Source organism: Zootoca vivipara, chromosome 6 (assembly GCF_965207765.1).
Source record: "Zootoca vivipara chromosome 6, rZooViv2.hap1.1, whole genome shotgun sequence".
Taxonomy (NCBI): domain Eukaryota; kingdom Metazoa; phylum Chordata; class Lepidosauria; order Squamata; family Lacertidae; genus Zootoca; species Zootoca vivipara.
The window spans coordinates 25,451,388-25,464,087 of record NC_142589.1 but is presented as its reverse complement, the minus strand read 5'-3'; the positions used below and the strand labels follow the sequence as shown (position 1 = coordinate 25,464,087).

At 43.3% G+C, this 12,700-nt stretch overlaps 2 protein-coding genes across 5 annotated transcripts in view; one reads left to right on the top strand and one right to left on the bottom strand.

Moving 5' to 3' along the window:
• The first annotated feature begins 3,942 nt into the window (after positions 1 to 3,942).
• Positions 3,943 to 10,544, top strand: PDCD5 (programmed cell death 5). The gene is made up of 6 exons (XM_035117242.3): positions 3,943 to 4,040; positions 5,577 to 5,617; positions 6,445 to 6,506; positions 7,231 to 7,322; positions 8,141 to 8,212; positions 8,899 to 10,544. Exons 1-6 carry the CDS (start codon positions 3,975 to 3,977, stop codon positions 8,938 to 8,940), a joined length of 375 nt encoding a protein of 124 aa, XP_034973133.1. The 5' UTR covers positions 3,943 to 3,974; the 3' UTR covers positions 8,941 to 10,544.
• Positions 10,545 to 11,077: 533 nt separating this feature from the next.
• ANKRD27 (ankyrin repeat domain 27) overlaps positions 11,078 to 12,700 on the bottom strand; it is a 53,391-nt gene continuing 51,768 nt past the window's right edge. For 3 of the 4 annotated variants that reach the window (XR_015950496.1, XM_035117240.3, XM_035117239.3), the window contains exon 29: positions 11,078 to 12,587. Coding sequence is in view for 3 of the 4 variants with exons in the window: in XM_035117240.3 (XP_034973131.3) it covers positions 12,327 to 12,587 (261 nt within the window). In the remaining variant the exon portion in view is untranslated. The remainder of the gene's footprint in view (positions 12,588 to 12,700) is intronic. The other variant, XM_088671824.1, reaches the window with a different exon arrangement.

The following is a 12,700-nucleotide window of genomic DNA, read 5'->3' as shown; positions in this document are numbered from 1 at the left end:
TGGAGAAGATGGACTGTCGGTCTGATCCAGCAGGGGCTCTTCTCCTGTGACATCTGTCTCCCAAAATCCGTCTCGCAGTTCTTCATTGGTGTTGACCTTCTTGTGACATTAAAAGCGATGTCCTTCAGAGGCTCCCAGATAATAGGCTCATTCAAGTCAAACTTGTTTAGATGCAATCTTTTAAATAAAGAAATAAAGTATGTAAGAAAGAAAGAAGGGGGGGGGACAAATGCCAAGGAAGACACGCTGAGCCACAATTCTGGAACGGAACACTCAGATTACTGCGGCATTTTCAAGGAGAATCAAAGCATATGGTGGCATAATGGAGCATGAATTTACAGCGGCAAAGATGTACGCTACAGATTAAAGCTTCATCTGGGAGGACAGAACTGCTGTGCAGCAGAAAACTCCCAGCTCTTGCCTTTGCTCCTGCCTGTTGCCAGAGAGCAAAATAATGATTTTGGTAGAGTGAGGGCTCCCTCTGCTGGGAATAAGATTGTGCTGTTATTTATCCACCCCTCCCCAATCCTTTAAGAACACAAAAAGAACCCAGAAGTTAGATCAGGCTAAAAGGGGCCCATCCAGTCCAGCATCCAGTTCTCACAGTGGCCAACCAGATGCCTGCGGGAAATGTGAAAGCAGGATCCAAGTACAAGGGCACTTCCCCCTCATGTTGCTTCCAGCAACTAGGATTCAGAAGCATTTACTACCACCCTCATCGCCAGGCATCCCCAAACTGCGGCCCTCCAGATGTTTTGGCCTACAACTCCCATGATCCCTAGCTAACAGGACCAGTGCTCGGGGAAGATGGGAATTGTAGTCCAAAACATCTGGAGGGCTGAAGTTTGGGGATGCCTGCCCATGACCAGTAACCATCTCTTAACCTGCCCTGCCCATCTAATGCAGCACCCAGGTCTGCAAGCAGGACCTGAGCACAACAGCCACTCTCCCCGCCAGGGGTTTCCACCAACTGGTGTTCAGAATCATGCTGACTCTGACAGCAGAGGTTGTTGTTTAGTCGTTTAGTCGTGTCCAACTTCGTGGCCCCATGGACCAGAGCACACCAGGCACTCCTGTCTTCCACTGCCTCCTGCAGTTTGGTCAAACTCATGTTGGTACCTTCGAGAACACTGTCCAACCATCTCGTCCTCTGTCGTCTCCTTCTCCTAGTGCCCTCAATCTTTCCCAGCATCAGGGTCTTTTCCAGGGAGTCTTTTCTTCTCATGAGGTGGCCAAAGTATTGGAGCCTCAGCTTCACGATCTGTCCTTCCAGTGAGCACTCAGGGCTGATTTCCTTCAGAATGGATAGGTTTGATCTTCTTGCAGTCCATGGGACTCTCAAGAGTCTCCTCCAGCACCATAATTCAAAAGCATCAATTCTTCGGCGATCAGCCTTCTTTATGGTCCAGCTCTCACTTTCATACATCACTACTGGGAAAACCATAGCTTTAACTACCAGGCATAGGCAACCTTGGCTCTCCAGATGTTTTGGAACTACAACTCCCATGATCCCTGACCACTGGCCCTGTTAGCTAGGGATCATGGGAGTTGTAGTTCCAAAACATCTGGAGAGCCAAGGTTGCCTATGCCTAAACTATACAGACCTTTGTCGGCAAGATGATGTCTCTGCTTTTTAAGATGCTGTCTGGGTTTGTCATTGCTTTTCTCCCAAGAAGCAGGCCTTTTAGAACACAGCCATTGTGGATCCTAGCCATAGAAAGCCTAATCCAATGTTCCCCAAACACGGGTCTTCATCTGTTTTTGGACTACAGTTCCCATCATCCCTGACCACTAGTCCTGCTAGCTAGGGATGATGGGAGTTGTAGTCCAAAAAACCAGCGGGAGACTCAAGTTTGGGAAACGTTGAATTCTTAGTAGCAATGAATGAAAATAAGAAAAAACCTGAAGCTGCATTTGGCTGAAGTGAGCTCATCTAGTCCAGCATCCTCTCCTCATAGTGGCCAATCAGACGCCCACTATGCAGGATCCGAGCGCAAGAGCACTCTTCCCCTCTTTCTGGATCTCCAACAACTGACATTGAAAGGCAAAAAGCCTCCAACAAGAAATGTGCTTGTCCTATCAGTCTTAAGGGCTTAACTATACATGGGTGTGTGTGCTTGCACAGCTCCAAAAAAAGAGGAAGTTCGTCAATAAAAAGGAGAGCTAATAATAGGACACAAATTTGTATAAAACTTACATATGTTTATACATTTTAATAATAATAATAATAATAATAATAATAATAATAATAATAATAATATTTTTTTATTTATACCCCGCCCATCTGGCTGGGTTTCCCCAGCCACTCTGGGCGGCTTCCAACAGAAAAATAAAACACAGTAATCTATTAAACATTAAAAGCCTCCCTGAACAGGACTGCCTTCAGATGTCTTCTAAAAGTCTGGTAGTTGTTTTCCTTTTTGACATCTGTTGGGAGGGCGTTCCACAGGGCAGGCGCCACCACCAAGAAGGCCCTCGGTGCTGGACCTCAGTGTCCGGGCAGTATGATGGAGGTGGAGACGCTCCTTTGGGTATACTGGACCGAGGCCATTTAGGGCTTTAAAGGTCAACACCAACACTTTGAATTGTGCTCGGAAACGTACTGGGAGCCAATGTAGATCTTTCAAGACCGGTGTTATGTGGTCTCGGCGGCCGCTCCCAGTCACCAGTCTAGCTGCCGCATTCTGGATTAGTTGCAGTTTCTGAGTCACCTTCAAAGGTAGCACCACGTAGAGCGCGTTGCAGTAGTCCAAGCGGGAGATAACTAGAGATTTTCTCTATGTCCCCCCGCTGTTGCAACTCAAGCTCTCGGGATTTCCCTCCTTCCTTCACTGGAGGTTTTTAAGCAAGAGGTTGTATGCCCATCTGCCAAGGATTATTGAGTTGGTGGTTCCTGCAGGGGGTTGGACTAAATGACCCTTAGGGGTACCATCTAACTCTTCACTTCTATGATTTTACGACATGCATATGTCAGTTTGCATTTCTTTGTACAGAAAGTATTGATCTGATTTGTAGAGGTCTTTCCTATTCTAATTAATTCAAGAGGGTTCTGAAAGTTTCTCTGTAAAAGAAACAAGCAGAAGGTTCATGACGTTTGGGGTTATACCTTCAGAGAAGCTGAGTACAGCTGGCTTAAACTGGTTCTCTTATCTCTTTCTGTCAAGGTCAAGCTGACTATAATAATAGGCCAGGACTGGGTTTCTCTTTTCTCTTTCTGTCTTTTATTCTGGTGTGGTGTTCTGTACATTATGCTTAGTTGTTAAGGTTTAGACTAAATTACTGAAAGTTAAAGTCAAGTCTGCTGCATCTGGATTTCTTATGGACAGTGCCAATCCTGAATGTATTGGATTTGTGACCATTATGCTCATTTGCCTTCAGTACCAGTAAAGCTCTGCTGGGTGAAATATTAATTCTGGTCCATGGGGTCACGAAGAGTCGGACACGACTGAACGACTAAACAACAACATGATCTGTTTTGGGGGGATCCTGCAACGTGTTTAAGTTTTTACTCTGCTAACTATACGTCAGAGTTCTGCTCTGGATGAATATTGAGCAGAATTTCATGACCGTATTGGCAGAGCTACATCTTATCGGACTCAGTGGGCACTTAACGGTAACTTCTGAGTAGGCTCTGTAAACAAGCAGGCGAGCATTGATCGTTTGCTCACCAACTTTCTCTCTCTTAAGCTCAGAGCGCGAGACCCTCACTCTCAGGGTCGTGGGCGAAAGATTCCTGCGTGGCAGGGAGGTGGACTAGAAAAAACCCGCGTGGTCTGATTCTATTGATGGCTCTTGCTTTGGTCTGTTCGGCGCTCGGCTTCCCCTGCCTGTGCTATAATTCCAATCCTCTCGGTGCGTGATTGCGCTGGCCTTGCCTGCTCTTGCGCCGGCGCACTGACGCGAACTGGAGAGATTGAAGAGAGAAGCGGCCCCGCCCACGTTGCGCGTCATCGACGTCTCTTTCGTCTCTAGCCATGGCGGACGAGGATCTGGAGAAGCTGCGCAAGCAGAGGATGGCCGAGCTGCAAGCCAAGCACGGGGTGAGCGGAGCGGAGGGCGCCGGGCCTCGACCGTCTCCTCACACGCGGGCGGGCGTCGCCTTCGGCACTTCGCCCAGTCTCCTGACCCGCAGGCGAGGCCCCTCTGGCTGGCCGGCCAGCGGAAGGGCGGGCTTGGGCCTTTGGTTTTAATTGCATGGCGCTAGTCCTCACTGCGGGCTCAGGGCCACCTCAGGCGTGGGAGGCAAGGATGGAGGGGCGCAGAGACCACCCTGAGAGAAGTCAGAGAAAGAGACTCGTGTTTGTGTATTATGCACGTCTGTACACACACACACACACACATGTTGGGATTATTTCCATAGCTATCAAGTTCTCCCTTTTTCTAAGGGAAATCCCCTTATGCTGAATAGGCTTCCTCGCGAGAAAGGGGAAAACTTCACAGCTATGGATTATTTCTAATGCTACATACAGTATCTACTCACTCAGGAACCCCATTGAATTCAATGGGGCTTGACGCCCACGAAAGTGTATATACAAGGGTGGCAGCATATATCTTATTTTCAGGGTTTCCACTTCTTTTTTCCCGCAATAAACCCAAAGCAGCTTACATCCAATATTTACACAAACATCTCCCTTTTAAAAAAATGAATGAAGTTAACCAGTTGAAAGAGAGAAAACAAGAACTGATGGTGGTGTCTGGTTTGGTTTTTTTGTGTTTACCCTATGTGGGCTTTGTCCTAGGTTTTATGCATGATTGTTGTCAACCCTAAGTCTGTCCATCCCCCGACACCCCCCCACATCTTTATCCGTGTAACAGCCCTGGGAGAGGTAGGTTAGGCCCAAGGTGGCCCAGCTAGTGTCGTAGATGAGTGGGGATTTGAACCTGTGTCTCCATGGTTGTATTCTGACACTGGTTATGCCACACTGGCTCAGAGTGGGAGGGAGCAGGGGTTCTGTGATTCGGCCACTGTCTGGAAATAGGGCTCAGCGATTGTCAGTCCCAGCATCAAATGCAGCTCTTGGTTGCCAACCTGGAGAAGGGGCTTGTGTAGAAAGCACTTATCAGTCACCCACCAAGGTGGGCCTGTCAAATCTAGCCATTGACTAGGAATCTAGAGCCAGCCTTTGCAAAAGCATTACTGGTACACAAGATCTTTTTTGCCAGCTCGCCTGTTCTTATATGCCCATTTGTGCCATCAAAGGAAAAAAAGAAACACCTGTGAAGTTTTCTTGCCTGGTGACCTACAGGCAATTTTTACCAGAGTTTGCAGGCTTGTATTAAGTAATTTGTCCATCTGTGGTGCTGAAGAATAGCTACTTTCCCACCTTGATTGGTAGATTTTATATTACCTGAAGGTTGCGTACTTCAACACCCTCAGAAGTTGACTCTCATCTTTTAGGATCTATTCTAATGCCTTCTCCCTACCTAGGAGCAGTAATAGCTGTGGATTTATGAGTCTTTCTGTATGAGAACAGTCCTGGCCTTAGATGTGTACTTTAGCCTTTGTTTGTTTGTTTGCACTTCTTCAGTAGTGCTATGCTTTACTACTAAACTGGTTCTTATTTCTAACATTCCAGGATCCTTCCAGTGACATCGCACAGCAAGAAGCAAAACAGAGGTAACAGAGGGGATGAAAACAAAAGACACCTTTTTGGTAGACTGATATACCTTTATTATGTCATGCACAGCAGCAGGGGAGAGGGCACCCCTTCACATTTTAGTTTGTTTTGGCTAGTATGATTGTATCCTGTAACCAGTATTACCACATGACTGGAAGCATGTTGTGAGAAACATCTACTGGGAGTCATCCAGATTCAGGTCTCTGCAGGTGTGATGGTGCGATAAAATTAACTTAATATAATTTAAAAATTTAATTTATAGGAAAAATGAAGGTGAAACAAATAAAAAGCAACAGGGGTATGGGCTGCCATGTTTGCATTTATTACTAAATTGTGATTTAGAGGCAGAAACAGAAGAGTCACAGAACACTGGGACCAGTAGAGTTTTCCCTCTTTTTGTCATTCTCCTTAAAGAAGGTTGCTATCCTTTTTGTCTTTATTAGATCTTTACAATGCACATACTCTTCTAAATGGGTGTGTAATCTTCCTGCATCAAGATCCCACTGTTAAAACAAGTGAGAGTTTAACCTTCGTAGGGGTTTGGTACTGAGCCATGAATAACTTGTGGTCTGCCGCTGAAATGAATGTGTTTCAAGTTTCCATAGTTGGATTCTCTTTTCCAGATAATAATAAATGAATTTGCGCTCAAATTCCACAGTAAGTTTCATAAGGATAGTAGTTTAAATGGCTTAAATATAATGGAGTACTAGCAATGTCTAAATATGAAACTTCTGGCTGTACAAAATGATCAGTGTGTTTTACTTTCTTGCAATGTACTGCACATGTTCTGAAGCTGTAATTTACCTGCATAATTCTTGTATTACAGGGAATCAGAAATGAGGAATAACGTTTTGGCTCAGCTTTTGGATCAGGCAGCTCGTGCCAGATGTAAGCATCCATGGCGTATTCTGGCCAACTTCTAAAACCATTCTCTGAGTCCATCTTACTTAGATTGCACAGACTTATCTTTACTAAAGGAAAAGAATACAGTGTTTTGGGTCCAGTACTAGGCACACTTATGTGGGAAGTAAGTTTCAATTCTGACTACATTTGCTTTTTCTGTTTTAAGGAGGATGCAGAGGAGACACCACTGGGATACTACTTTCTGAACTTATTGTTGATATATAGTTAATTATTCTAGAATGGTCATTAGTGAGGACTGCTGAGCTAAAAGCTGCTTCTGCAGAATACTGTAGTGGTATTCCTAAATGTATTGGTAGGTACTAAGCTAGGACTCTGGACTGGAGTTGACATCAAGAGGATGGCTGACTGTTCCCCTTTGCACATATCTGCAGCTCTTGTCAGTTGCTCCTGGATCCTAAAGCACTGCAGTCTGAAGGCATTACTCTGGACTTTTCCCCTAGTCTAAAAGTTGAGTGGAATGGAACAATCAGAAATCAGGAAGGAAATATAAAGATCCTAATAAGCCATATTTGAACAAAGCAGTATACCAAGTTCCTTTTTCATAAGACCAGGCATAGATCAGTAATCCATCTTAAAATAACAGTTCAAGGCCTTTTGCAGTACTGTGAATAATAAGTCTTGCCTGACTTTAGTAATCTGGTGTTGTTGTTTTTTAAAAAATTGCAAAATATCTGTTTTCCTTTTTCAGTAAGTAATTTAGCGCTTGTGAAACCAGAAAAGGCAAAAGCGGTGGAGAATTACCTCATACAGATGGGCAGGTTTGGACAGTTAGGTGGGAAGGTAAGTGGAATCTCTGTCATGACTTCTTGATGAATCAAATATATAGGAAATAACTTTCATGAAATATAGATTTATAAATAAACGTTCAAAGGCAGGCATCACACAAAGCCGTGGTTTTCATTTAACCAGTTTATTGAACACACCATGAATCACCTCACAGACTAGCAAACAAGCTGCCGCTTGTTTCTCTGACATTTGACTTGTTTTCCACCTGTTCTTGCTTCGTGTCTTTGTTGCCTGACAAAATGGTCAAGCAAGGGTTTGGATGTCATGCTAAACCACAGTGATAACAAGCCGTGGTTAGGAAGGCTACAAACAACCATGGCTTCACCTTGTGGTTTGTTAGTAGAAAGCAGACACTGTTTATTCTGCTGGCCTGAGTTTGCTGTTGCCTGATAACAGAATGCCAAATTAGATGGATCTCTGTCTCACTGGGCAAGATAATTCTTACACATCCTGCAAAACATTGATTTATAAGCTTTGAAAAGTTGTACTATTATAGGATAATTCTCTAGCCTCTTCACACTTGTTTCCAAATCACTTTTTTTAGTCTTGTATAAAAAGTTGATGAATCGTTTTACGTGACATGAGGGATACCGGTAGCAGATTACCAGTTAATGATGCTGTGGTGGTGATCTTTGCTGTTTAGTTTTGTCCTTCCACTGTCATGATGCTCTGGATGAAAGTGTTAACTGTATGTAGTGTTTAAATTGCTTGTATCCTTCTGTCCCCAGAGGGAGGCGATGAGGAAATGTGCAATAGAAGGCATTCCCACCAAATGAGTATCTGCTACATGAGATTGTTTTTTGACTTCCTAGGTAACTGAACAAGGGTTGATAGAAATACTTGAAAAAGTGAGTCAGCAAACTGACAAGAAAACAACGGTAAAGGTAGGGCATCTTAAAACAGGAGCCTGTTTGCCAATAGTAGAGTGGGCACAGGATCACAGCATGGCCAGTATTTTTGTTAAAGGTTTACTACATCTGCATGCCTCTTCCTGTATGAAGATGACAAGCTTATACAGAGCAGAAAATCTGCATATGTACTTCAAGGCTACTGCTTACAGTTTGGTGGGGTGGGAGTAGCCAGAAATGGAGCCTTGAACGCCTGGAAAAGTAGGCAGCTGACTTCACCTCTGAGCTTAGTGCTGTAGTGCTTCACTCTAAGATGAGAGACAAAATATCCTCCTGTTTGTTCTTTAGAGAGCGCTCTAATCAGTCCAGGAGATAAAGCTGCCGGGGCCACTTCCTGCAGCTTGGTGGGAGGAGGTAGCCTACAAGCTGGCCCCTATCTCTTGATGTAAAGACTATAGTAATAGATTTGCTTGCATGCATCTTGAAAATACATCTAGCAGTGCAGCAAGGCAATGAGCAAAGACTTGGGTATTGATTTTTAGGCTGGGCAGGTGCGAGATATGCAGCTGGCAAAGAACCTGGGAGCAGCTCTCTGCTTGCTCTTGTTCTCATAACACAAACGGGGAATTCTTCCGGCTGGAGGAAGAGCAGCTCTTGTTGATTATTAAACTTGTCCTCAAAGTTGTTTTCACCTACAGTCCTACACTGTGTTTTCTCCGTAGTTCAACAGAAGGAAAGTTTTGGATTCTGATGAGGAAGATTAATTGGTGAAATGCAAATCATCTGGCGTATGTCAAGGAAAGAATGCTGTGCCTGGCAGAAGCATAGATGAAAAGTTTACACCTTTTTCCCCCCTGTACACATTTTTTTTATATAAAGGGATGATCCTTGTGTTCTGTATAATAAAATTAAGTGAAATGGTTTTCTTAGACCGTTTTTATAGCAGAGGCCTGAGAAGTTATGGCTCACTCCCTGTCACTTGGACTTCATTTTTCCTTTGGACTCTGCTCTGCCACTGGCACCTGTGGGCAGCATGCTTGTCGTACTTCAGTGGCAACAGGATGCATCGTAACCCAGCAGGGAATGAGAAAAGCTGCATTGCAAGCAGCCTGCTGGTTTTGTCAAAGTTAGTAGAGTTGCATGTGCAGGCTAAATAGTTCACAGGATACAAGATTTGATTTGAATATGTTAAGATTGGAGGCTGCTGTATAAACATGACATTCATGATCCTTTAACCACGGTTGAAGGATTCGGAGCAGCATGGAGTTTTCCCATCCATGTGCAAGCTTTCCCTCCCCTTTCTCCCAAGAATGGTAACTAGAATTTGCTCTTAGGGTTTTTTAAGTGGTTTGAGCATCCTAACAGACAGCAAATCCCGGTCAGCGTGGTTTTGAAGCACTGGTCTTCAACTGGCACATTGGGGCCTGATCTTAGGTAGATTGCAACAGGAGCACTACCACTGTACAGATAGGTTAGAAAATTAAGAAACTGGACCCCAAATGCATGTGTTGGTCCCCAAATGTTGAAAGCTACTGGTTTAAACGTTAAAGGATCATGATGTAATGTGTGAGTTACACGTCATGTCCGCTTGGGTGTACTGGAACTCTTGCAGCACCACTGAAGCAAAGTCAGAGGGGTTGGTTGTTGATCAGAATATGGTTCCATGATACAGTATCTTGCTGCATGATCTGTTGCATTGCATTGAAAATTAGATAAATCTTGGTTGGCACACCATGAAGCTTGAAATAATGTCTGCTTGGGAAATATTTCCCTCAAGAGATGTCTTTCCCCACCCCCTGCCATACATTAGCTAATAGCATAAGTCAGGATCCTTAAAGCCCTTTTAATTTCAACAGAAGACTTAAGCATGTGCTTAAATCTTTTGTATTAAAAATATTTAAGGGTTTAACAGCAGCTGGATTTTCTCTTAAATATCATTTCAACACAGAACTGTGTAGACCAGGTGGTGAACCTTTGGCTCCCCAGATGTCGCTAAACTGCAATTCCTGTCAACTCCAGCCGTCTTGGCCAGTATCCAGAGATGATGGGAACTGTGGTTCAGCAACATCTCGCAGGCTAAAGGTTGGTAGCAGACAAAACCTATTTGTTCTTATCCAAACTGCCTCCGTTTCTCAGGCAGTTATTGAAATGGCTGCTTAATTCCCCTGGCCATCATGGTGCCATTGTGACTTCAGGTTGTGCCTTTTTGTTGAATGCTAAATGACATGGTTTTTGTATGTTTACTGTACCAACATCCCATGTAAGGCAGACTGTAAAAGGAGGAGGGGTTTGGCCCTCTTCTTCACTATGGAAGTGGAACATATATAGTAAGAGATTTGAAACATATTAAAATCTTTCCATAAAGAAACCTGATTTGTAGAGAGCAATTATTTGTCCGTTGTAATTGCATTAAAGACACTATAATTAGGGCACACTGATGCACTAATTGTTTACAGCTGTGGCTGTTCAAGTTGTAGCCAATAAATTTTGAGTGGCCAAATGCTTCTTTCTTTGGGATAAAGCAGGGAAGACACCATTTCCCGTGTCTCTGGGTGTTGTAAAGCACTAGGCACTGATTTTTTTAAAAAATACCAATACATGTTGCTCCCTGCCCCCTCTACAGAGTTAATACTGAAAACAATGCTCATATCAAACTTGATAATTTTTCACTATTGTATACAAGGTAACTTGTTTACAGTGGAGGCTTAGGATGACCCAGAATGCATTGCTTTTCTCCTGCTTCCAGAAGAAGCACCCACACTTTCGTGCAACTAGATCTGTGTTGCTAAAACTGGGACATGAGCAACAGGCTATAAAGTTTTCAGAAAATGCTTTATGGCAGCAGCTCCCATCAACCAGCAAGCTGCAATTCACGACTTACCATAAATAAAGAGTCCCACATTAAGAGCATAGATCAGTTAATTTTACTATTTCTTTCTCTCTCCCATCATTTGGCACAAGTCAAAGGCATGTAAGAAAACTAGGTGAACTCAGTTACTTAGTAGAAAAATATACTTTTCCTTGTCCTTCAGGAGCCCTCTAGCATTCTACCTTTTTATATACCTTGCACTAACATTCTGAACAGAGAAATATTAAACAATAAAAACCCAATGTATTGTTTACAAATATTACATAAAAACAAAATTGGAATTGACAAAAGTTATTGTGCTGTTCAAGTGATAATTCAATCCCTCTTAAAAATAAAAACAAAGAATGGAATGTTTACCAAAAGCTGACGCTCCATTACTAAAAGTGCCCCCATCTATCAATCTGGAAGTGTCTTTTCAAGTAAGGTCAACTAAGCAGCTCTTCCAAGACCCGGTGGATACAGATGTACTCTCCAGCTAGACTCATTGCATTTAGTGGAATTGTATTATTGTGCCATGCATATTTTCTATTTTAAATTAAACAGGGTAAGGTTGTAGTCTCGATACAAGTATTTGAGAATGTGTTCACTTATGTGGGCTGCTACATAAAATAAAATGATTCAAAATCCAAGTCTCAACTCTGCTAGTCCTGCTCTCCTCCATAAGAAGATGTACCCCTTTGTTTATAAAACAGTGACTATAACCTTCCTCACTTCCAACTACCCATATATGGCCCATGTTTCAATAAAATAAATGAGAACCAAAGGATCTGTGCAATCTTGCCCTTTGTGTCAAACTATGCTGCCGGTGTGTGCAGTTCCTTTCAACAACTGGTGCAAACTAGCAGTGCAAAAATGGAAAGAAACAGCTATCTTTTCAAACTATAATCATGTTGGCCTTGGAAGTCCCATAGGTATTCTGTTCCAAACTTACACCCCTTACAGTTATATCTGATTTCAAGAGTTCAAGTACAGACTAATGTGTCTCATAGTTTTTGATATCTCAATATACATCTCAGTTGTGTGTGTGTTTAGAATGGATCACACCTGTTGGGTTTTGTGGATCCAACTGCAAATAAACAGCACTTCTGTCTCCAACTGCAAACTCTGTTGGTTGAGAGAGGAGAGGTTCCTCTTCCTGCCAGTCTTCACAATGCAGTTTTGAATGCCTTGTTCCTAAGGATTCTTTGATTCTTGAAGGGAGTGGAACTGACGCCAATTGGTGTTGCTGCTGCTGCTGTTTTTGGTTACAAACTTGCTTCCTTGCCAGTGTTTTTGAAAGCATCAATCATCGGAGCAGCCTTCCAGTGAAGAAACTTGGGGATCTCTGGATAAATTGTGGATGTCATCTGCATCTGAAAGGGCCACATTAACCGTGTGTCTCCGGTGCATTAGTTTACTTCTAAGAGGTGCTGTTTCCACATCAGACTCAACTTCATCCAGTGTGGGCTCCCCTCTGCTGCCGGAGTCAAGGATCTGCATCCTGCTTTGTTTTAAAGGATCCACGGGCTTTAGCTTGCTCTTATCAAAGCTCCTAATAGCTAACTTGAGGATTAAAACAAACAAAAAAAGCACTGTTAAGAAGTTTTATTTTTATCTGGCAGATAAATCTAAAGCAAATACCATTAAAAGTTCCTCCTAATCAGCTGCTACCCTCC